Here is a 26,760-nt window from a genome sequence, read left to right on the forward strand (position 1 = left end):
TGCCAGGGGCCCACCAGTAACCAACTCCAAGGCCTTCCTTTTCATCTACATCCAAATGTGACATTATCCTCAATCACAAATATATATATATATAAAATGAATGAACTGAGCAGATTGATGCATGAATAAGATGTCGCCTTTGTCTGTTCATAGTGATTCAAGTATATTGTGCCAAGTGCTGCTCATATTAGAGGGTGGTAGCTCATTCCTGCAGAGGAGACTACCGGAGGATTCTCTTGTTCTCCTGTGGGCCAGTCCAGGCCTATTAGTATTTATTGGTCTGTAGACATACAGTATATCACTTATGTTAATGATTTATTATGATCATCAAATGTATCCACAAATAAAGCAGTCTGCTCAAGATTTTTTAAGAAGTGTCCAGAAAAAAGGAAAAAATAAAGTTGGCAACCCTGATTGTGTGTTTTGCCCGCTGCCTTTTTCCAGTTCCAGTGTTGGTATTGGCAGCAAGAACAGGAGCCATCATGTCTTGGATAGCTTTGTTTCTCAAGTTGTGCCTTGATAGCTCACCCTCTCCAAACTTTTTGTAGTCAAACCAAACCAGCCTTCGAATACAAATATGATGATATTTGCCCTCAATTTTTTGTTCTTTTGATAGTTTCATTTCTTAGATTACTATGATATTATTTGAATTATCATAAAAGAGTTTTTGTTCTTTTACATAGAGCACAATGAGGTCTATTTATCCCTCTAGATACATTTTATTTTGAGCTCCTGTTGGATTGAGATATCATTTGTAATAAGATATGATAATTTTATTGACCTGCAAACCCAATATGTTCTGAATATTATCACTAATTGTAATCCCGAGCAAAAGTGTAAGGCAAATATTAAGCATGAAGCAAAAGGCTTGTCGGATCCTACATAACAATGCTTTTAAAGAATATACAACATTTACCTGTTTTATAGATATTACTACATGTGTGATAATACTTGGCACAAGCGGGTGAGCAAATATTGTCATTTTATGCAACCACCAAGATAACGTCACCTTCCACATGCATATAAGCAAAGCTTCTTCCGTTATAGGTTCACTCACGAAAATCCTGTCGGACAGTAAGTAATACAGACTAGAGTTGAGCGAAACGGGTCGAAAAATTTCAAAAGTCGCCGACTTTTGGCAAAGTCGGGTTTCATGAAACGAAACCCGACCCTAGGATGAGGTCGGCCACGACGTCGGCGACTTACGCGCCAAAGTCGCGTTTCAAAAGTTTGTTTGGCTCTCTTTTTCAGCCAATCAGGATCCACGGACACTGTGGGCAACGTGATGACATAGGCAGGGGTCACCACCATCTTTCAGAAGGGCATGCAAGTGATTGGCTTGCTTTGGTGGGCGTCACAGGGGGTATAAAAGGGCGTGCACGCCGACCGCCATCTTACTTCTGCCGATCTTAGCATAGGGAGAGGTTGCTGCTGCTTATTCTGTAGAGAGAGCATTAGGCAGGGAAGAAGAAAAAAAAAACTGCTTCTGCTGCTAGCGATTTTGCCTGTACAACACACCAGTCACTGTGTGTGCAGTGCAAGGGGAGGCTATATTTTGGTGGATCAGCGGTGTTGGTTGTTAGGCTGCCCTCTAAGGCTTCCTGACGGCTGCATTGCTGTTTACCCACTGCTCTGCAAACTGCTTTTTTAAAAGCAATCCCAATTTTTTTTTTTTGTCCTGCTGAGGTACTGAGCGTGCATTTTTTCACACCATACAGCGGTGCACACTCCTCACACAGTACCGTGTAACGGCTGTTATCACAGCCACAGTGAAGCTATCTGTGTGTCACTCTGTGAGAATAAGTCGAGGACATGTTCCGTTCTTACAGACCTGCACCTTCTAGTTTTGTCTAGCTTTCAAACAGTTAAATATATTTCCTGTTTGATCACATTCAAAACTATAGAGAGACAGCGTGTGTCAGTCCGTATACTTAAAAAACACGGAGCTTGACAATTTTACGTACACCGGACAGCCGTGTACGTGCACGCTCCTCTCAGTACCGTGTAACGGCTGTTATCACGGCCACTGTATACACACCTTGTAGTTTGTGATACACTAGCAAATTTCTGCCTGTGACATAGCGCTGTGATATTCAGTGGGCCTCACACAATCCAAAAGTGTCCAGTGTCCACTAGTGTGTGCAGAAATTCAAAATCTCCGTGATCCTGTAGTCACTTTTTTCACACCTGTGCCATCGAGCCTGTGACATAGCGCTCTGATATTCAGTGGGCCTCACACAATCCATAAGTGTCCAGTGTCCACAAGTGTGTGCAGAAATTCAAAATCTCCCCTGTCCTGTAGACACCTTGTACCTTGTTTTACATTACTATATAATTTGTTGGATTTTGTCTACATTTCTACCAAAAATGAGGAAGGCTGGTGGAAGAGGCCGTGGAATTGGGCGGGGGTTGGCAGCTGGTAATGATGGTGTTGGTGGTGGATCTGATGGTAGTGGCAAAAGCAAAATAGGACCGAATGCAGGAGGTGTTGAGCCTGCGTCATCGTCTGGCTCCACAAGGCCTCGAAGGCTTACTTTTCTAGGAGTTGGCAAACCGCTTTTAAAGCCAGAGCTGCAGGAAAAAGTTTTGGCTTACATTGCTGACTCAGCCTCCAGCTCTATCGCCTCCTCTTCTGAAGTTGTAAAAAGTAAAAGCACTGAGTCGTCATTGGAGGCTCATGTTCATGAACCACACCTTTCCTTGTGTCCTTCACCCCAACCAAGATTGAAGGATGACGCAGGCCATACTACTGATTACTCCATGGAGCTGTTTTCACATACCATGCCTGGATTATCAAGTGAAATGGTGAATTACCCAGGCCAAGATGAATCTGACATGGAGTGCACTGATGCACAGCCACTGATAGATGATTCTGCTGGTACATTCACTCAGAGCACTACATTGTCCTCGCAGTGTACAGAGCCAGATTCTGACCCTGATGAGACTCAGGTGCCCCTTCCCGCACACTATACCACCATACACGGTGACACAGAGGAAGGTGCACATGACATTGAAGAGGAGGTGATGGATGACCCAGTTGTTGACCCAGATTGGCATCCATTGGGGGAAGAGGGTGCTGCTTCCAATAGCTCAGATGAGGAGCATCCACAGCAGACATCGACATCGCAACAGCTGTTATCTGGAAGGCACGGAGCACTCCAAAGACAGGTTCCAAAAATCAAAAGAGTTGCTGGACAGCTTGTCCAGAGGGTCAAAATATCACAGCGTGCTAGGCCGCAAAATGTCTGCCAAAGTAGGAAGAGTGCAGTGTGGCACTTTTTTGAACAAAATCCTCATGATCAGGCCAAGGTTATCTGTAAGAAGTGCACAAAGACCTTTAGCTGAGGGAAAAATCTGAAAAATTTGAATACCAGTTGCATGCTTAGACATTTAACCACCATGCACTTGCAAGCGTGGACACAACACCAAACCTCAAGTACCACATGTGCAACTGATCACAAAGAAGGTAGTCAGCAACGCTACATTGTTTCCCCCACTGTAAGCCCACCGGTCAGCACAGCAGCAAATGTTGAGGTGTCGTTGCAAGGCCACAGCAGTCAGGGAATCCCACTGTTATATCAACGAAATACTGAATCTAGGCCATAAGAAAGAACACCAACTCCATCACCATCATCAACCCTCTCTCAGTCCGCCCTGTCCACCGCTACTTCCACCATATGCAGCTCTCAAATCCAGCTCACCCTCCCAGACACTATGAGTAGGTCAAGAAAGTACTCAGTCTCTCATCCGCGTACACTGGGTTTGAACGCCCACATTGCCAAACTAATCTCGTTTGAGATGATGCCCTATCGGTTGGTGGAAAGCGCAGCTTTCAGCGAACTCATGGCCTATGCAGTACCACGCTATGACATACCCAGTCGCCACTTCTTCTCTCGCAAAGCCATCCCAGCCCTCCACCATCATGTGAAAGACCGCATTGTCCATGCACTCAAGAAGTCAGTGAGTGGAAAGGTACACCTCACAACTGATGCATGGTCCAGTCGGCATGGCCAGGGCCGTTACGTGTCCATCACTGCGCACTGGGTTAATGTGGTGGATGCAGGGTCCACAGGGGACAGCGGTGGTGGGACAGTGCTGCCTAGCCCACGGTATAGGAAACAGTTGGCTGTAGGCGTTCCACCCTCCTCCTCCTCCTCCTCCAGAAGCGAAAGCTCGTCCACAGAGTGCATTCGTACGAGCACTCCATCTGCAGCTGCCACTGTTGCACACGAGGTGTCCCCCTATCGAGCAGCTAGTGGAAAGCGTCAGCAGGCTGTGTTGCAGATGATGTGTTTGGGCGACAGACACACCGCTGAGGTGCTGGCCGAGTACTTTCAGCGACAAACTGAGTCATGGCTGGGCAGTGTACATCTTGAGGCAGGCAAGGTAGTTAGTGATAACGGCCATAATTTTGTGGCAGCCATAGCCCTTTCAAAACTCAGCCACATACCTTGCTTGGCTCACACCTTGAACCTGGTGGTGCAGTGCTTCCTCAAAAATTATCCGGAGTTAACAGCCCTGCTCCAGAAGGTGCGAAGACTGTGCGCACACATCCGCCGGTCGCCTGTACACTACATTCGTATGCAGAAGCTGCAGCGATTGCTCCACCTTCCCAACCACCGCCTCATTATCGACATTGCAACAAGGTGGAACTCCACCCTGCACATGGTTGAGCGGCTGTGCGAGCAGAGGCAGGCCATAATGCATTTGTGGGATGATACACGGCCAGGCACTTTGACAGCAGACATGGAGTTGACAGGTGTGCAGTGGTCGAAGCTGAAAGACCTCTGTAAAGTCCTTCAGTGTTTTGAGGAATGCACACGGCTGGTAAGCGCAGACGACGCCATCCTAAGCATGAGCATCCCACTTATGCGTCTGCTCATGCAAACTTTGACCACCTTAAGGAGCAGGCGTATGCAGCCAATGTTGCCGAGGAGGGAATCCTTGATGACATTCAGCCATTGTCTGCTCAGGGACCTCTCCTGGATGAGGTGGAGGAAGAAGAGGAGGAGGAGGATGATGATGGGGATGATTACTTAGGGGAGGAGGATGCATCTCGTGGGGCAAGTGAAAATGTTGGCGTGGCAAGGTCTGGTACAGGGTTTGTGCGTGACTGGAGGGATGTGGATTTGCCAGAAAGTGCTCCTCCAACCAGCACTCGCAGTGCATCATTGACACGGGAACATTGGCCCACATGTCAGATTCTGCCTTGCAGATCCTAAAAAGGGACCCCCGCATTGCCAAAATGATGAACGATGACGACTACTGGTTGGCCAGCATCCTGGATCCACGCTATAAAGGCATATTACAAAACATCATGCCACAGGAGAACCTTGACCTAATATTGGCTAATAAACAAGCAACTCTGGTAAATCGGTTGCTTGAGGCATTCCCAGCACACAGCAGCGGTGATGGTTCTCACACAAGCCGTACTGGACGGGGGCAGCTTGGCAGAGGTGTTCATGGTGCACACAGCAGAAGTGACGTTGGAGACAGGGGTTTCATGACAATGTTGTGGACTGATTTTTCAAGTACCGCTCACACAACTGGTAATACTGCATAGATGGAAAGTGACAGGAGACAGCAGTTGTCAACTATGGTTACAAACTACTTTTCCTCCCTTATCGATGTTCTCCCACACAGGTCATTCCCCTTTGACTATTGGGCCGCTAAACTGGACACCTGGCCTGAATTGGCCCAATATGCCTTACAGGAGCTCGCTTGCCCAGCTGCAAGTGTGCTATCGGAAAGAGTCTTCAGTGCAGCTGGATCAATCCTGACAGAAAAAAGGACCCGTCTGTCAACCCAAAATGTGGATGATCTAACCTTCATTAAAATGAACCATGCATGGGTTTCCAAGGATTTTGTCCCACCTTCCCCTGATAACACATAGGGTGACAGAAAAATGGCTTGCTTTGGTCCACCTCTTCCTGGGACTTGACCTATTTCGCCTTTTGCATCAGCTGAATGTCCAACATCAACATATGCCACTTTCTAAAACTCCCTAACTGTGCTGCCTCCCCACCCCATGGCCGGGGTCACCACCTAGCGCACGACACCGTGCGAGTGCCGTTGCCCAGAACAGGTGGGTAGGCCGACTCTTGGGCGCGGGCACTGGCACAGGGTCCCTCATAGTGCAATCAAGTGTCTCTGATGGTGGTGGTGCACACCCGCCGTCAGACACACCGCCGTACTATGAGGGGCCCAGTGTCAGTACCGACGCCCACGAGTGGGCCCCCTTGCTTGGGCAGGGCCCCAGCATTTGCAATCTTTACCTCTCCCTGCTCCTCCGCTGTGTAGTCTGGGCCGTCAAATCCATACTGTGCCTGACACCGTCTGAGCCTGCCTCCTGGTGTATAGACATATATTTTGAATGTGTACACTATGCTATCCATACATGTTATCCGGGGATACGGTGCCCTTTCTCACCTTTGTGCAATCACGTGCAATCCATACTGGGCCTAACACCGTCTGAGCCTGCCTCCTGATGTATAGACATATATTTTGAATGTGTACACTATGCTATCCATCCATGTAATCCATACTGGGCCTGAGAACGGCTGGCGAGCTGTTAAGCAAGCTACAGCACCTGTGGTTTGCACATGTAAGTTTTTCATTTTTTCAGGAATGACGGTTAGACCTAATTCCGGAACTGCGGTTGACCTGCACTTACTGGGAAATCATCGTTCGCGGGTAATATTTGTAATCACAGATCCCCATCACTAACGTTGTTCAGCAGGTTATCTGCACCTGTAAGCGACAAACGCTGGCCTTTTCAGTGTAGCGCACATGCAGCCACGGACATGTAAGGGCATGACACACCAGTTATTGGCCAATCTCATGTGCTAGAGCCTCACGTGTCCCTCTAGTAAGCCGGACTCGGACCGCGGGGTATGACGGAGTCTCGTTCGTTAACGGAATTAAGCTTGCAATGTGTGCATCTTTTCTGTAGCTGGCATGGTTGAGGTTTCCCAGGTGGAGTCGAATTATACCGTAGGCTCCACTCCTGGTGGTGCCCTTCTGGACATTCCTTTAAGGTTCAGCTTTGCAACCATACTGCCCACGTAAAACAAACACTTTGCCTTCATGAACGCTGTTTGGAGGGTCATGACTCGTGGGAATAACGCCGCCCAATCAGTTAACCTGCTAGAGAGATCCTTCGTTGCTCCCAAGCATGACATCACACTTAGGGATGGGCGAGTTTACTCGCTAGGACTCGTTACTCGGCGAATAGTAAGGGACTCGCTGGACTCGTTACTCGGCGAGTCTCCCAGTGATTACTCGCACAGTAACGAGTCCAATGCAAGTCAATGGCAATCCTAGTTTTGTCAGAGTTTTTTTTCTCACTCGCTAGACTCGCTATATCACATCGCTGTCAACAGCGAGTCTGAGCGAGTCTGAGCGAGTCTGAGCGAGTCTACGATTCCGAGTCCTGTATACTGGATTCGGGACTCGCTTATACAGAATCTGTTATGTTCCTACAAGTTTCCAAGACAGCCTATGTCAACACACAGCGATTGTGAGCGAGTCTGAGCGATTCTACGAATCCCGAGTCCTGTATACTGGATTCGGGACTCGCTTATACAGAATCTGTTATGTTCCTACAAGTTTCCAAGACAGCCTATGTCAACACACAGCGATTGTGAGCGAGTCTGAGCGAGTCTACGAATCCCGAGTCCTGTATACTGGATTCGGGACTCGCAAATATAGAATCTGTTATGTTCCTACAAAGCTTCCGAGACAGCCTAGCGTGTTAGGTCAGAAAACTTTTTTAGATGGACAAGCATGTTAGCCAATCATATTCAGTAATGTTGGTTGTGGCAGGACTATGATTGGCTTCTGTCCATCGTGATGCCTATGTCATGTATGAGAGGCGAGGCTGTATATAAGCCTTTTCCACCGCCATTTCCTTTACATTCCTGAGAGATCTGAGATAGAGCAGGGTGAGGTAGATGCATGAGCAGATCATAGGGATTGTCAGTTAGTGTAGGGAAACTTCAAGATTCCTTATATTAAACCCAAACAGCTCTTCTGAGAGCTACCAGGAGGACAGAGGAGTACTGTGTAGACTGTAGGCAGGCAGGCAGGGAGGATCAAGCCTTACAGTGCAGTGCACAGTGCAGGGACTAGTGTGCAGCTTCACTGCTAGGTGTCAGCACACACACTTACCCCGCCAGCAAGTGACGCCTACAGCACCACCTAACTCCATCTCGGTGACTGTGCATTTGTCAACAATGTCACAAAAACCACAATTTCCCAAAAAAGAGGTTGCAAAGGGACAAGGTCGTGGCCGTAGCAGTCGTGCCCAAGAAGGCACTGGTACAGGTAGACAGATGAGGATTGATAGAGCTACCTTTCTCCTGTCTAGAATTCCCAGTACTCAACAAAAACGTGTCTTGAGGCCGGAAGAGCATGACCAGATAACATCTTTGATGGCTGATAAGACCTCGACCACTGGTTCTGGCAGTACACAATCATCCTTGCCAACACAGTCTTTGTTTGTAAATCGCACATTACTCGCTAAGACTCGCTTCCCCATTCATTAACATTGGACTCGCTAGACTCGCAACGAGTAGCGAGTCCCGGGCTTGGACTCGCTAGAGTCAAGCGATTCCGAGTAATTTAGGACTCGCCCATCACTAATCACACTCCCTAGGAGGAAGGTAATGCCACTGTGGCGACCGTACTCCTTGGGGCGACACAAGTGCACTGATGCCCAGCCACTGCTCGATGAATCTGCTGGTACATTGACCCAGACCACTACATTCCCCTCGCACGCTACACGGCCTGAATCTGACCCTGATGAAACTCAGGTTACCCTTCCCATATACAGTTCCATCTTACACGGTGACAAAGAGGAAGCTGCAGATGAAAGTGCAGGTTCGGCCCACCCGCCATCAGACACACCACCGATCTTGCTCGACCCGACTTTTGGAAAAGTCGGGTTTCACGAAACGAAACTCGACCCTAAAAAAACAAAAGTCGCTCAACTCTATTACAGACTTTAAATTTCTTCGGACATATCTTCTTTGCTAAGATTTAACACTTTCACAAGCTTTACATGTGACTTTATTTTTTACATTTTTTTGCATTAGAATATTTTAGCATGTATTGCAGACACCCAGAACTCCTTACCTTGCTCTTAACCTGAGTTACAGGATTTATCAAAATCCAAAGTTGCTTTAATAATTCTGCAAGCTTCGGAGCTGATATCTCCTAGAATGTTTAGGCTACTTTAACATATCTTGTAAAGATCTATTAAAATTGATCCAGCAGCAATCCATTGAAAAAAAAACACAACAGACACAACATTTTTGTCCATAAATGAAATAGACAGCATCTAAAATCAGATGAAAAAATCCCAAAAATGTATTTTATTCTGCCATAGATGCAACCTATCGACCTGCTATAGGTCTTTTTCGAGCATCTGGTCTTGCCTAAGGTCCTTTACAAGTATGCTTGAAAAAGACCTATGGCAGGTTGAAACATCACATCTAGGGCAGAGTAAAATAAGTTTGGGGGATTTTTTCACCTGATTTTGGACACTGTCTATCTGCATTATTAATGTATTTTGCCAAGTGGCCTCCTTGGGACTTCTCTGAGGGTGCATCTACACTTGGGGTTAGGTGCCCAGTATAAGTCTCCATATTGGAGTGCTGCGTGGTTGTACTGTTTCCAGCCTGTATATCCACTCAACTTCTATTTGAGCTAGTTTTTTCCTCCAATTTCCACCACGCTGGTCAATATAGACTTTGTCAATACCACAGACCTTGAGCAATTTAGGATTACTATAATAGAATAACTTAAAATGTCTCAGGACTGGTTTGAGAGTAGTGTTGTCCTCAATCTTAAGGGCATTTTTAATATCCCTATAGTGTTCCCTTACTCTAGTTTTTAGAGGTCTAGAGGTCATGCCAACATAAATTTTCTCACACGGGCACACGGCATAGTACACTACACCAATGGAATTACAGGTGATGTGCTGGGTGATGTTATATGTTTTGCAACCATCACTGGACAAGAAGAAAGATGCCTGTATCATATTGGGAAACGCAATGCATTCTCTGCAGGGAAAAAATCCCCATTTAGGACCCTTTGACCCGAATATTTTCTCAGGTTTTTGGCCACCATGATAACTATGAACTAATTTATCCCGGAGGTTGCTCGATCTCCTATATGTAATGGAGGGATGTCTGGGGATAAATTTTAAGAAATTAAAATGATTTTGGAACAAACAGATCGGTGGATACCCTTGGTTGCACTGATCTCTCATATATCATGGTTATGCGATCTATGTGTTCTATGCATACGTAAACGCAGTATGTTTATGCAAGAGGGACCACTGATTATTGGTACAATCGATTTAATAATATTAAGTTCATTTAATTTTTGTGGGATTACATCATGTACATTACACATATAAACCTTGGAGGGGTTGGTTTCCTCACCATGCTATATTATATGAGCCGTGGGACCTTTTAATATACTGAGTACTGATCTCTCATATATCATGGTTATGTGACTAATGTGCCTTATATATTTGCACATGCAATGTGTTTATTATTGGTGTAAATGACATAATAATACTGATTCCTTTGAATGTTGCCCCTTTCCCCTAACAAAGTAGCCATCTGTGCACACTCTGCGTGGATATGTTCTTTGGATAGGCCGGGACCGCCTCTCTGCCCTGACACGCCAGGCGGAGGAGTGGCTTGGCTGTCAACGACGTCATCCTTCAGCGTGGTGCGTTGCCTTGGTGACGCGCCTTTCCTGGCCTGACCCTGCTGCCTCCTCATCATGACGTGTCTGATGTGGGAGTGGCTGGATGGCCGGGAGACGCGCTCCAAGATGACGTCACACGCTGGGCGCTGTGCGATCACAGTTTCACACATGTAAGAGATCTGTGTGATTATGTCATTATATATGTCCATGCTTATCTTGTAGCCTCATTCACTTACTTCTCCAGGACTAAGCTAAGGCGAAACACGCGACGGAGACTCCGATATTACAGGTCATATGCTTGCTACCTTACTTCCTAGGGGTTGTTGCCACACATTTGGGATAGGGGGACTAATGTCATGTGAGAACTTAAGCTGATATTTCAATGCTTTGTGTCTTGGCACTAGTTACATTTAATCCCTGTTACACACTGTCATATACCTCCGGTGTCATTTGATTAAATTGGCATGGCACCGTTGCCAAGTACTACATTATAAGCTCTCTGTTTGGAATCCTAAATTTATTGGCACAGATACAATTTAGTAATAGGTACATATAACTTGCAGAGAGTTTTTTCATCTTTTTACTGGTGATATTTAATTTGGTGGTATCTGTCTGCAGTGTAGATTTTGTACAGGTCACATGTTTGGTGCCCCCTTCAATTTATACAAGGTGCATTTTACTATGACTTTTCAAATGTATTGAACACACATGATTGTATCCCCTTATGTACTTTTGAACACTGCATGTAGGCATATGTACGTATGGTATCTAAATTGAATATCCATCTCTTTTTATAATTGTCTGTGTCTTTTGTATGAACTTTAATAAAGCAATGTGTATTTTATGGCTATATGCTTCCTTGATCTGTTCGGTATACATATTTCTTGGGAAGTGCCATTTTCTTTAGGCCTAATTTGTGGAATTATATTAGCAAATTTAATCAGTTTACCCTCAATTCCTTCATCTAAATCATTGATAAAGAGGTTGAAGAATTCAGGGCCCAGGACAGAGTCCTGTGGTACCCCACTTGAGACATTCTTCCAACTGGATGTGCAGCCATTTACGACCACTCTTTGGGTCCGATCACTAAGCCAGTTATGAATCCACCTAACTGTTGCCTTTTCCATTCCATACTTAGTCATTTTTTATGAGGATTGTGTGAGATACTTTGTCAAATACTTTGCTGAAGTCAAGATATCCTATATCTACAGCATTTCCCTGATCCACCCAGTGTTTCTGTCATAGAAGGAAATGAAGTTAGTCTGACATGACATATTAGTTACAAACACATGCTGACTCTGTTTAATCACTTCTTATCCAGATAATTACATACATGTTTAATAATTTGTTCAAAGATCTTTCCTGGTATAGAAGTCAGACTCACCGGCCTATAGTTGCCTGGGTCCACCTTCTTGCCCTTTTTGAAGATAGTAGCAACATTTGCTCTTCTCCGGTCTTCTAGGACTTCTCCTGTTCTCCAAGACTTTTCAAAGATTTTGGAGAGTGGTTCAAAAATTTCTTCTGCTCTCTCCTTCAGTACTCTGGGGTGTAATTCATCTGGACCTGGAGACTTTAATTCATTTAGGTTAGCTAAGTGTTTCCTCACTATCTTTATGTTTATAGATATCCCTTAATCAGAGAGTGAAGATCAGTCGATGTTACATTTCCTTTCTGAGAGAAAACAGATGTAAAATAGGAATGTAAAAGTTCAGCCTTCTCATCATCCTTTCTTACCGTTTCATCATTTTCATCCTGTAAAAATCCTATAGCATCTTTGACTTTTCTTTTACTTTTGACATATACCCAAAATCCCTTTTTATTGCGTTTGACGTCTCTTGCAAGCCTTAATTCATTGTCAGCTTTAGATAATCTGATTCATGCCCTGCAGGTTCTGCAGACAGCATTATATTCTTAAGATATGTCTCCCTCTTTCCATTTGATAAACATTTCTTCCTTTTTAGCATGCGTTTAAGTTCTGTGTTCATCCATCCTGGTTTCCTTTAATGCTTCCTATTTTTCCCTCTTTTTGAATTTGTTAACGATGGTGCTTTGAGAATATCATTGTTCAAAATTTCCCATCCTTCCTGGACATTTTTGTCCTTAAGGATATCCAGCCATTGGATCCCTCCATTTCTCTTTCTGAGTCCCTTAAAATCTGCCTTTCTGAAATCTAACCTTGATGTCTTCACAGGTCTTCCTCCTCTAGTTATCCAAAATTCTAAAATAGCATGGTCACTACCTCCTAGGGTTTCAGACACTCTTACCTCCTCAACCATTTCCTCCCTATTTATAAGGATTAGATCCAAGGTAGCAGTTCCCCTTGTTTTCTCTCCTACCTTTTGGAAGATAAAGTTGTCAGCAAGAGAGGATAAGAATTTACTTGACCTGTTAGTTTTGCCTGAGAGAGATTCCCAACAAATGTCTGGATAGTTGAAATCTCCCATGACAACTATGTCATATTTTTTGGAGAACTTGGTCATTTGATGCATGAAGAGTTCATCCATATCTTCAGCTTGCACTGGCGGCCTGTAGTAAATGCCTACAATGGTGTCCTTTCCATTGTTCTGTCCTTGTATTCTTACCCAAACAGTTTCCACAGAACTCCCAGTCTCTGAAGCTTCAATCTCTGTGCAGATATACGCATTTCTAACATACAATGCGACACCTCCTCCTCGTTTATCAAGTCTGTTTCCTGCAAATAAGTTGTATCCTTCTAGCCTTGTATTCCAATCATGTGTATTGTCCCACCAAGTTTCAGCGATTCCAATGACATCATATTTCTTTTCCTGCGTTAGTAGTTCCAATTCTGCTTGTTTGTTGCCCATGCTTTGTGCATAGAAACATTTTAGTTTGTGATTGGTTTCTCTTTCTCCAATATTTTTATTATTTAGATTATACAACAGTCTTCTCAGGATGGTGGTTACAAGCTTTACGATCTTATCCTATATTATGTGTTCATTATTCTACACAATATCAAGCTAATAATATAAATAATAATAATGGTGTTACACCATTGCAGAGAAAGATTTCCAGTTTGTCAAGGAGCGCTTCCGGCTGATTCATTAATTACTCCGAGTATTTCAAGGAATATCCAGAAAAAGAAGGTGTCAGGAACCCTGCACTGCACTTGCTCACTGAGCCAGTGCGGGTGTCCTGAGTACAAAGACAGTGCTCAAAGATACCTGTGGAGCAGGGCAGCAGCGGTGACGATGCGTGCTTCAGAGTATCAGGACCTGAAGCACATGACTTCTGGGGGGCGTGGCCTAAGCTCCACAGATCTAGGAGCTGAAGGGAAACTCCTAGAAAGGTAACTACAGGACAATGTTACCAAGGGGCCTAGATAGAGACAGAAACCAGATGAAGCCAGAGTCAAAGCACAAGTTAGCAATACAGTACCAGAGGGTTTAGAAAGAAAGGGTAGTCAGGACGTAGCAATAAGTCAGAAAACCAGAACGGGCAATAGACGGTACAATAGGGACAAACTGTAACGGAGTAACGATAGCCAAGCCAGGAGGTCAGAACCGGAGAAGACAATAGTACCAAAACGAGAGACAGAGAACAGAGTGAGGGAACAAGCCGGGTCATACACGGGAAGCAAACAAGCATCTCAGAATACACGCACACCAGGGGTCAGACACACCAGAACAACAGTATAGCTGACAGAGAACCCTGGCAAAGAGTGAGTAAAAATACCCCTCCCAGATCCAGAAAGAGGCCACGAACACTTAACCCTGTAAGTGCAGGGCAAGAACGCTGTTCAAACCATGACAGTACCCCCCTTTTAATGGGGGGCCACTGGACCCCCAGGCTTGTCTGGTTATCTGGCGTGGAAAGCCCGCACCAGATGATCGGCATGCACCGAACTGGCCGGAACCCATGACCGATGATCGCCTCCAGAGAGTACCCCTTCCAGTGTATCAGATGCTGGAGTCTCCGGCGCACCCACCGGGAGTCAACAATGCGCCCTACTTCATACTCCAGCTGCACCTCTACCAGCACTGGCGCAGCATTAGATGAGAGATCCTCTCTCACCGTCCCCACAGGCTTTAACAGGGACCTGTGGAAGACATCAGAAATTTTAAAGGAGGTGGGCAGCTGCAGTCGGTAGGCTACTGGGTTAACAACCTCCACAACTTTGTATGGGCCAATAAACTTGGGGCCCAGCTTTATAGAAGGTATCTTAAGCTTGATATTGCGGGTGGATAGCCACACCTTCTCCCCTACTGCAATTGCTGGACCTGGCCCCCTCCTCCTGTCAGCAAACTGCTTATAGTTTTCCTGTGCCTTGGAAATATTACTCTGAACCTCCCTCCAAAGAATTCTAAGACGTTGTGTCACATCCTCAGCACCAGGACAACCTGAATCCATGCGGGAAAACTCTCCAAAATGTGGGTTAAACCCATAGTTGACCTGAAAGGGAGACTTCCCAGTAGATTGACTCACACGACCGTTGAATGCAAACTCTGCCATGGGCAATACCTCACACCAGTCCTCCTGCCTGGAAGAGGCCAAGCATCTCAGAATCTGCTCCAACGATTGGTTCGTGCGCTCCGTCTGTCCATTAGACTCTGGGTGGTAGGCAGAGGAGAAGGACAATGAAATCCCCAGCTTTTTGCAAAAGGCCCTCCAGAACCTGGCTACAAACTGTACCCCTCTGTCTGACACCACATTCATAGGCACTCCATGCAACCTAATTATATGCTGCATAAATAAGCGGGCCAGGGTTTCAGCAGATGGTAACGCGGGGAGAGGTACAAAGTGAGCTTGTTTTGAAAACCTATCCACCACCACCCATATCACCGAGTTGCCCCTGGAAGGAGGAAGATTTGTGATAAAATCCATGGACAAATGTGTCCATGGTCTATCCGGAATTGGCAAAGGCACCAATTCCTGGGCCGGCCGGACCTGAGAACTTTTAGAACGAGTACACACCCCACATGCAGTCACAAACTTTTTAATATCTGTTACCATAGAGGGCCACCAGAAATCCCTCGCAATTGCCCCCCCGGGTAGCTGCAATCCCAGGATGAGCACTCAACACAGAATCGTGAAATTCCTGCATAAGTCCGAGACGGAAACGTTCCGGTACAAACAATTTACCTGGGGGTTTACCACCAGGAGCCCGAGCCTGGGCCTCCAAAATCCCTCTCTGTAACTCAGATGAGATTTCGGCCACCAATACTCCTGGCTGAAGAATGGAGGAGGGAGGTTCTGGAGGGGACACTGAATCAAAGCTTCGTGATAAGGCATCAGCCTTGATGTTTTTAGATCCCGGGCAGAATGTGATGGTAAACTGAAATCGAGAAAAAAAAAGCACCCACCGAGCCTGTCTGGGGGTCAATCTCTTGGCAGACTCGATATAGGCCAAATTTTTGTGATCGGTGATGACTGTAATGGGATGAACAGCCCCCTCCAGGAAATGCCTCCATTCTTCAAAAGCCAACTTTACCGCCAACAACTCTCTATTGCCGACATTGTAATTTCTCTCGGCAGAGGAAAATTTTTTAGAGAAGAAGGCGCAAGGCCTCAGATTAGTAAGGGTAGGAGGGCCCTGAGACAAAACTGCCCCCACCCCTACTTCCGAGGCGTCAACCTCCACGACAAAATGTCTTGACGGGTCGGGTTGTGCCAATACAGGGGCTGAAGAAAAGCACTTTTTTAATGTCATGAAAGAGTTTTTTGCAGCTACAGACCAATTTTTTACATCAGCTCCCTTGAGAGTGAGGTCCGTTAGAGGCTTTACCACCTGCGAGAAGCCCTTAATAAATTTCCTATAAAAGTTGGCAAAGCCCAAAAATCGCTGCAACCCTTTCAAGTCATGAGGCGGCACCCACTCCGTAACAGCCTGGACTTTCTTAGGATCCATGCGGAACCCCTCCCCTGACACAATCAACCCCAGAAAGGATACTTCTTGCATGAAAAATGAGCATTTTTCCAACTTGGCATACAAATGATTCTCCCTCAGTCTCATGAGAACCATCCGCAAATGGTGCAAGTGAGATTGACTGTCCACCGAGTACACCAGAATGTCATCCAAATAGATAACCACAAAACGACCAATTAAATCAGAAAAAATTACATTAATACAATTCTGAAAAACAGCAGGAGCGTTGGTGAGACCAAAGGGCATAACCAAGTTTTCGAACAGCCCTTCAGTTGTCAGGAATGCTGTTTTCCATTCGTCCCCTTCACGGACTCTTATAAGGTTATATGCCCCACGTAAATCCAGTTTAGAGAACCACTTGGCCCTGGTGAGTTGGTTACATAGATCAGGAATTAGGGGGAGACGGTATGTATTTTTCACAGTAATTTTGTTTAATTCCCGAAAGTCGAGGCACGGCCGCAAACCACCATCTTTTTTCTTAACAAAAAAAAAACCCGCTGCCACAGGTGAAACAGAAGGCCTAATATGCCCTTTGCGGAGAATCTCAGTAATGTACTCCTTCATGGCTAGACGTTCGGGCCCGGACAAATTGAACAGGCGAGCCTTGGGTAACTTGGCTCCAGGGACTAGATTAATGGCACAATCAAAGGGTCTATGTGGTGGTAGCGCCTCAGCCTCACTTTCAGAAAATACATCTTCAAAATCTTTCAGGTACTCCGGAATACCTTCCAGATCGACAGACGACACTGACACAGATTTTACTGGGGTGACAAGGGTTGTCAAGTTACAACATAGACCGTTAGCCATACAACCCCACTTATTGATCTCCCCTGTGACCCAGTCAATAGTAGGATTGTGACGTTGAAGCCAAGGCATACCCAGTACCAGTCCAGCCGGCAGATTATTTATAACAAAACATCTTAATTTTTCCACGTGAGTGGAACCCACTTTCAGAGAAAAGGTATCAGCCATGAAACAAATTCCCTCCCGGGTGAGAGGAGAAGAATCAATTGCCACGATTTTAACAGGATTTTTTAACCTGACTGTCCCTATCTTATGAAAAGTCACAACTTTGGCATCGATCAGATTAATAGAAGAACCACAGTCAACAAAGGCGGTAGTCCTAACTGGACCGCCTGTAAGTTCCAGTTCCACTGGAAGCAGAATTTTAGCAAGTGAGAAAAAGGGTACCTGGGAGTCTGGGCAACCTCCTCGATTGTTACCCAGACTCAGTCGTTTTCCTGACTGCTTCACTGAAGAAGGGCAAGAAGGACAGTTCCTTCTCCAATGTCCAGCGGATCCACAGTAAAAGCACAATTGGTTGTTTCTTCGGTGTCTCCTCTCTTTTTCCTCCAATGACGTGGCACCAACCTCCATGGGCTCAGGACTAGATGCAGAGTCTCTCAGATTGGAGAATAAAGGGGTCTCCTGCAGCATGACCCCTCTTGCCCGCAGCCTACGGTCCATGCGGACAGCCTGGATCATAGCGTCCTCTAAAGAATCCGGTGAAGGATGAAGGGCTAAGGCATCTTTCAAACGTTCGGACAGGCTTCAACAGAACAAACCCCGGAGGGTAGCATCATCCCAGGAGACCTCCGCTGCCCAGCGTCTGAACTCAGAGCAGAACCATTCAGCAGAGTTCCTCCCCTGTGTCACACTCATCACCATATCCTCTGCCAGATGCACTCTATCAGGCTCATCATAAATGTGCCCCAGAGCCTCAAAGAACAAATTCACAGACATACGTTCAGGAGCAGAGGAAGAGAGAGAAAAAGCCCATGCCTGTGGAGCCCCTCGAAGTAGGGAAATGACAACCCCCACCCTCTGGAACTCATCCCCGAGAGGAGCTGGGCCTCAGAGAAAAAAAAAAGCTTGCATCCTTCTCTGAAAGACCTGAACTCCTTTTTATCCCCTGAGAAAAGGTCTGGCAATTTGACCGGAGATTCAGGAATGCCAATGACACATCTCTATCCCCAGCACTAGGAGCCCCTGCAGCGACAGCCCCCTGCACAGTATCCACCAACTGTTGCTGGGTCTGGGCCATCGTGCGCTGTTCCACATTAAGTTTGTGGAACATTTTGGTCAGGTGCTTGACCTGATCAGCCAAAACTTGTATGGGATCCATGAGGATAACACTTTTTTTTTTTTTTTTTCCCCTTCAGAGAGAGAAAAAAAAAAAAAAAACTGAAATGGTCAGCTATAATGTCAGGAACCCTGCACTGCACTTGCTCACTGAGCCAGTGCGGGTGTCCTGAGTACAAAGACAGTGCTCAAAGATACCTGTGGAGCAGGGCAGCAGCGGTGACGATGCGTGCTTCAGAGTATCAGGACCTGAAGCACATGACTGCTGGGGGCGTGGCCTAAGCTCCACAGATCTAGGAGCTGAAGGGAAACTCCTAGAAAGGTAACTACAGGACAATGTTACCAAGGGGCCTAGATAGAGACAGAAACCAGATGAAGCCAGAGTCAAAGCACAAGATAGCAATACAGTACCAGAGGGTTTAGACAGAAAGGGTAGTCAGGACGTAGCAATAGGTCAGAAAACCAGAGCGGGCAATAGACGGTACAATAGGGACAAACTGTAACGGAGTAACGATAGCCAAGCCAGGAGGTCAGAACCGAAGAAGACAATAGTACCAAAACGAGAGACAGAGAACAGGGTGAGGGAACAAGCCGGGTCATACACGGGAAGCAAACAAGCATCTCAGAATACACGCACACCAGGGTCAGACACACCAGAACAACAGTATAGCTGAGAGAGAACCCTGGTAAAGAGTGAGTATAAATACCCCTCCCAGATCCAGAAAGAGGCCACGAACACTTAACCCTGTGAGTGCAGGGCAAGAACGCTGTTCAAACCATGACAGAAGGGAGGTGCAGAACTAAGTGCAGAGTTTTAATTATGTCAGAAAGAAATAAAAAATTCTTCTCACCTTTTTGGTGTCTTGTTGCTCAGCATATAACCCTGTGTAACGGGTACTGGAGTAATCGTCTGGATCTGCTGGCCTGCAGCTCAAAACAGGTGGAACGAACTACCTTGTAGGAGATTCATCAGAGAATGCAGAAAAGGATTTCCAGTTTGTCAAGGAGCGCTTCCGGCTGATTCATTAATTACTCTGAATATTTAAAGGAATATCCAGTTTATTATTAGACATAAAAACACAACGCGTTTCGGCTATACATAAAATTAGCCTTCATTAGGTAAAATCATATATATCTTTAAAAGACACATTTATATAGGAAAAAAAAAAAAAGGTTCCACCCTTCAATCAATTATCATCGATTGAAAACACAAGCACACCTCTCCAAACTGTTGGGAGGCTAGTTGTTGGTGGAATCTATATTGCTTGGAATCTATTAAAAGAAAAAAAACAAACATTTTCTATGTGTTTTTTTTTTCTTTTTTCTCTTTTCCCCTTTCTCCCTTTTCCTCCCTCTTCCTTCCCTTTCCTTCTCCTTTTTCTTTTCTTTTCTCCCTTCTCTTCTCATTATACATATACTTCTTCCATGTTTAAAATTAATAAAATTAATAAGGTTATTTATCATTTAGCATCCATATTAAAGAATTTATATATATATCTGATGAGTCAAAAGATATATATTTCTTTAATATGGATGCTAAAAGGGAGAAAGGGGAAAAGAGAAAAAAAAAAAAAGGTAAAAAAAAAAACACATAGAAAATGTTTTTTTTTTAATTAGATTCCAAGCAATATAGATTCCACCTACAACTAGCCTCCCAACAGTTTGGAGAGGTGTGCATGTGTTTTCAATCGATGATAATTGATTGAAGGGTGGAACTTTTTTTTTCCCTATATAAATGTGTCTTTTAAAGATATATATGATTTTACCTGATGAAGGCTAATTTTATGTACAGCCGAAACGCGTTGTGTTTTTATGTCTAATAATAAACTAGATATTCCTTTAAATATTCGGAGTAACTAATGAATCAGCCGGAAGCACTCCTTGACAAACTGGAAATCCTTTTCTGCAAATTACACCATTGCTCCTTTATGTAATGATCCTAGGAAAATGCAGTAAAGCTGAAAAGTAAGGCTTCTGTTCTGAATATAGATGCATAGAAGCCTTATAGTCTGGCAGTAATTAGTGTATAAAAATTCAATCATTTTTTTCTACTCTTTAATATTTTACCAGAAAGTATCTGGATCCTTGACAACTTGCTAAGCAAATATGAAGGTCTTTCTCTGCCTCGGTCTCCTTCTGTGCATGTATCTCAGCTCGGAAGCAAAAGTCTATTCCCGTTGCGAGTTATACAGACTTTTAAAGCAATCTGGTCTGGCTGGATATCGTGGCTACAGCGCTGTAAACTGTATGTATAAAATAACCTGAACAGAATACTGCAATGTGAAGTATCATCTATCACTTGTACTAACCTAACATTTCTTTAGAGACACTTGAAGTCTAGTATTGGTTCTGTAAGCTGCACCCTCTGCAAGCAGATGTAACAATATGCAGATGCAATGCCAATGTATGACCATCTGCGCAGGGACATATCTAGAGGTGCACATGAAGAAGTTGCATCCATGGTACCTGATGGGAGATCTAGGGTGCCTCTGACATATTAATTGACTGAAATCAGTATTATCACTGGCACATGGTAGGCACAGATTTTGTATTGCTTTAAATTAAACTACAGTTTCCACCTTCATTGAATAAAGGCAAGAAAACCCCAACAGGAGCAAAAGGTCCTGGTAGATTCCTACAGCTACAGAAACCCAACATTACCATTTTTACATGCACCTGTGAAATGGGAGGACAAAAAGTGCCGTTACCTGGCTGTAAGGCTAAGTGCACACGTACCGGAACTCTCGCGGAAATTACCGCGAGAATTCCGGAATTCCAGTCCGCGGGAAAATCGCATTTTAAATTCCCGCGATTTTCCCGCGGAAAAACTAGCATTTTGCAAGCATATTTAGCTTGCAAAATGCTAGCGTTCTCCAAGCGATCTGTAGCATCGCTTGGAGAACTGACTGACAGGTTGGTCACACTCGTCAAACATAGTGTTTGACGAGTGTGACCAACTTTTTACTACTGAGGCTGCCTATGCGGCATCAATAGTAAAAGATAGAATGTAAAAAAAAAATAAAAAAATGCGTTATTCTTACCTTCCGACGTCCCGCGCAGGCGTTCCCAGTAGTCCTTTGTGAAAATGCCCGCAATGACGTCAGTTCTCGCGGGAACGCGACGTCTCGCGGTAATTCGCGATGACGTTGCGCGAATTACCGCGAGACTTCGCGATCCCGCGAGATCGGACGCCATCACGGGCATTTTCGCAAAGGACTACTGGGAACGGGAGCGTGGAGAGAGGCGGGAAGGCTGCGCGGGACGTCGGAGGGTAAGAATAACAATATTTTTTATTTTAAATTCTATTTTTTACAGGGATATGGTACCCAAAGCCCGGAGGACAGTCTCCTCTCCTCCGGACCGTGGGTACCATCCGCAATTGTTCTGCTTACTTTCCGCATGGTGTGCACAGCCACATGCGGGAAATAAGCGGAACAATGCATTCCTATGGGTGCGGGATCGCCGCGATTCCGCAAATTAATGAGCATGCTGCGGTTTTTACCGCGAAGCGATTCCGCCGCTGTAAAAACCGCAGCATTAGTACAGCATTGCGGAATCCCATAGGAATGCATGGGATGCTTATTTTTCGTGTTTTCACGGCAAAATCGCGCGGTTAAAACTGCCGCGGAAACGCGAAAAAAACGCCACTTGTGAACTCAGCCTAAAGCTCACTTACCACTATTGCTGTTGGCAAAAGAGGACATTTAAGTCCCTCACCCTTTCCTGCCATAGCTACTGTTCTGCTACCTCCGCTTGTTTGATTTGGGTCTACAGAAGCCCTTATTCTGTTTCAGACCAAATTGCTAGGCTAGTTTATGAAAAATCTGGGTGGCTGTCAACTATGGTAGACCTCCAGTACAACCTGGAGACACATTTGATGCTTTAAATATGTAAGTCATGTGCTAGAGTTTAGCAAAAAGAGTTAAAGGACCCTGGTCCAGCGTCCATGTCTGTACTCCACGGCAGCCAGACGAGAGCATTGTGAACTTCCAACCACATCCCAGCATCCTGGGAGTCTGTCCTGATTAGGGAGAGTGCCAGGTCATGATGTTGTTGTTACATTGCAGAGGTCATGTAATTAGAAGTGATGCAGAGTATAATGGCAGGTTGTAGGAGGTTCACAGCGCTTTGGTCTCGCTGCCATGGAGCATTAGTGCATGGGATAACTGGAGAACAAAAGAAGCGCAATTGGGTCTTATTCGATAAAAGAGGAAGTGTAACAGGGAAACTGATCACTTAGGCTAGTTTCACACTTGCGTTTTTTAGCACTGCACCTCGTGCGCTATCGTGCGCATGCGCATTGCTCCCCTATATTTAACATGGGTGCGCATGGTCTAGCGCATGCACGCGTTCGTATGCGTTTTCGTGTGCATGCAGTTTTTTGTAGTGTGTGCCTAGGTGCAGCGGACGCAACCTGTTGCATTTTTGGTCCATCCGACCTGTTTCAAAAAAATGCATGCGCACGTTAGCGCACAGAATGCGCAAAAAAACAGCATTACAGTCTATGGGAATGCACGCATGCGCTAGGATATGCGCATGCATGCGTTTAAAATCGCATGCATTTTTTGAGTTAACATGGTGACAAACTGGTCAAATCGCATGCACAAAAAAACAGCAAATGCATGCAAAACGCATGATGCGTTTTTTGCATGCGTTTGGTATGCGCATGAGGCGCAGCGCAAAAAAAACGCTAGTGTGAAACTAGTTAGCACAGTTATGTGTCAATCAACAAATTAAAGAGCACGGATAAATCAGCTGCTGCAGATCCACGGGTAAGCGAAAAGAAGTACTGATAATATGTGGTTCCACTGCGTGGCTGAAGAAGATCTAAAGTAAAATTCCACAAGACACAATGAAACCTGATGAGGTTTTATTATCAATGAGTTTCCAAGTCATCCGACTTCTTCATCAGGTTCTAACCACACTGAACTCTGGAAATATCCTGATGACAACGTCAGATGACTGTGAAAAACATTGGATGTTGATCCTAATGGGACAGGTGGGGTGACACACCATTTATTACAAAAAAGCGGCACAGATCAAATAGGGAGCAAGCTTTATCTTTTACTTCTTTTTTTCACCTCCTTGAGCTATTAATAATGGCTTGTCCAAAAGTGGACAACCCATAAGCTCACCACCAGCAGAGGGATGCACACATGCCTGAACTGTTTCTAGCTGGGTTAGTCTGGGTTCACATTGCGTTTGTGGGCAGCGTTTAACACATCCGTTACATAACGGCATTAACGCTATGTAACGGATGCGTTTGCGCACCCATAGACTGCAATAGACGAGCGCATCACCAACATATGACATAATCGGCATGTGTTCGCGATGTACCGTCATTCTGTGACGGACCCTCGGAAGCTGTGCTAGACGTGATCACAATATGACAGCAGTGTTAATGCAGTCCGTCAGTGCTATGCGTTGAACGGACTGCATTAACGCAATGTGAACCTAGCCTTAACCCAACTATTTACATATGCAAACTAAGGACTTGCCAGAACAACGTGTGATTGGATGATCCTCCTGAGTTTAAAATCCAAGAAAATCCTTGCTCATCATATCTGTTTTGCTGTCTATGCTCAAATAAAATGTGCAACCCACAAAATTATTAGAGATTGGATGACGGTATGAGTATGCTGAAATATTATTGTATTCCTTCACAGGGACATGCCTTGCCTTCTATGAGAGTAACTATAACACAGCCGCTGTAAACAACAACGGTCCAAGCCGTGACTATGGAATATTTCAGATCAACAGCAAATGGTGCAATGATGGAAGAACTGCAGGAGCAGTAAATGCTTGTAACATCAGTTGCCAAAGTAAGTATAGTCATGGTGGCTCAGACTTGCAGTGCTGGGATCCTAGATTCAAATCCCACCTAGGAAAACATTTTCAAACAGTTTATATGTTATCCTCATGTTTGTGTGGGTTTTCTCCCATATTGCAGATATATACAGGGTGGGCAATTTATATGGATACACCTGAATAAAATGGGAATGGTTGGTGATATCAACTTCCTGTTTGTAGCACATTAGTATATGGGAGGGGGGAAACTTTTCAAGATGGGTGGTGACCATGGCGGCCATTTTGAAGTTGACCATTTTGGATCCAACTTAATTTTTTCCAATGGGAAGAGGGTCATGTGCCACATCAAATCTATCGAGAATTTCACAAGAAAAACAATGGTGTGCTTTGTTTTAACATAACTTTATTCTTTCATGAGTTATTTACAAGTTTATGACCACTTTTAAAATTTGTTCAAAGTGCTGCCCATTGTGCTGGATTGTCAATGCAACCCTCTTTTCCCACTCTTGACACACTGATAGCAACACCGCAGAAGAAATGCTAGTCTAAGGGAAGTTATGTTAAAACCAAGCACACCATTAATTTTTTTGTGAAATTCTCAATAAGTTTGATGTGGCACATGACTTTCTTCCTATTGGAAAAAATAAAGTTGGATCCAAAATGGCCAACTTCAAAATGGCCGCCATGGTCACTTCCCATCTTGAAAAGTTTACCCCTCCCATATACTAATGTGCCACAAACAGGAAGCTGATATCATCAACCATTCCCATTTTATTTAGGTGTATCCATATAAATGGCCCTCCCTGTACTTATTTTATGCATACCAATCTTCTTCAGTGCTGTGTTTTCACATATGTAGTTTCTTCAGTATTTTGGTTTTTTTTCCTCCATATCCATATCGCTATGCATGAAGCTGTGATGTCCTCTCACTATTAGGGATGAGCGAGTATATTCACAAGTATTTGGTACTCGGTGAGTAATGAGGTACTCGGAACATAGCGAGTATTTCACTACTCGCCTCACAATATTCGGATCTCCCGCCTAACATGTTAGCCCATCACAGTAATGCCACAGCCATCTTGCTTGTGACATTACTAAGATTGGCTGGCCACGCAGCGTCATAAATCAGTCACAGCCTATGACTCATAGGCTCTATATAAGCCCTGCAGCCGCCATTTTCTGCACACTGCATCCAGAACACAGCTAGTGCTAGCATAGGGAAAGTGTGAACAGCTGCTAGGCAGAGTTGCGCTTTTGTAAATCATCCATAAATCATGTCAAAAACACAAAAGCTCTTGTGAGAGCTACCTGGAGTATTTTAGTAGTAGGTGACTGTAGTGCAGGGAGACAGGCAGGAGCGTTAAAATACATACGTAGTACCTCAATATCTCATCTCTTCTGAGAGCTGAAAGTACTGTATAAGGTCGGGGAGTAGTGACAGTTTTCCCATCTATTTTTGGGGTCACATTTACCCCTGCAGGCCTATTTTTTTGCCCTTGCGGTGCTGTTAGCACACCGAATAGCACACACAGTACTGCACAACTGAGACGCAGCCAGCACTGCTGGATTCTGTGGTGACTGTCGAGCTAAATCTTCGGCTTTAATCTCTGGCCAATTTATTTGCTCTTGCGGTGCTGTTTGTAAAACACAAAGCGGTACTAGGCTGTAGTGCTACCTTCCACAAAGCACGAACTGCTCCTTGTTCCCCAATATCTGCATATAAACATCTGCATATATGTCACATAAACCCCCAATTCCCAAAAAACCTGTTGTGAAGGGATGGAGACAAGGATATGGACGTGAGCATGGGGCTTTCATTGGTGCCCAACATGGCACTGAGTCTGGGAGACAGAAGAAGGTTGATGCATTTATGCTCCTGGTGAAAACTCCAGGTCTGGAAGTGGAATGTAAATGTGTATGAAAACCAGAAAAGCAAGAGCAGATACTGTCTTGGATGGCAGATAAGGGCTCAACGAAATTTTCTAGCAGCACCCAATCTTCCATGACCACACAGTCTACTGTGGATACACAGAACGCTGGGTCAACCAATCCTCAACCTGTTCCTACTTCCTCCCCCTCAGCAGTCACAGGAAACATTTGACCCCAAGCTTGGCCACTCCAATGATCTGTTTGGTATATATGATCCTTTAGTTGCCTCTGGCCTCTCAACATGCAACATTGAAGAGGAACGTCAGGCGGTATCATCTGTTCATGGTCAAATATTTGAAAACCCATGGCCAGAAGAAAGCCACTTTCAGCCACGT

At 44.9% G+C, this 26,760-nt stretch overlaps 1 protein-coding gene across 2 annotated transcripts in view; it reads left to right on the forward strand.

Moving 5' to 3' along the window:
- LOC141060813 (lysozyme C-1-like) overlaps positions 1 to 26,760 on the forward strand; it is a 108,275-nt gene that overhangs the window by 66,988 nt on the left and 14,527 nt on the right. The window contains exons 2-4 of one of the 2 annotated variants that reach the window (XM_073557190.1): positions 1,048 to 1,074; positions 20,759 to 20,933; positions 24,355 to 24,510. In XM_073557190.1, coding sequence (XP_073413291.1) covers positions 20,795 to 20,933; positions 24,355 to 24,510 — 295 coding nt within the window. In that variant the 5' untranslated portion in view covers positions 1,048 to 1,074; positions 20,759 to 20,794. The remainder of the gene's footprint in view (positions 1 to 1,047; positions 1,075 to 20,758; positions 20,934 to 24,354; positions 24,511 to 26,760) is intronic. The other variant, XM_073557189.1, reaches the window with a different exon arrangement.

The sequence above is a fragment of the Dendrobates tinctorius genome, unplaced genomic scaffold (genome assembly GCF_039654945.1).
Source record: "Dendrobates tinctorius isolate UK_male_01 unplaced genomic scaffold, ASM3965494v1 ptg000245l, whole genome shotgun sequence".
In the NCBI taxonomy this organism is placed as follows: Eukaryota; Metazoa; Chordata; class Amphibia; order Anura; family Dendrobatidae; genus Dendrobates; species Dendrobates tinctorius.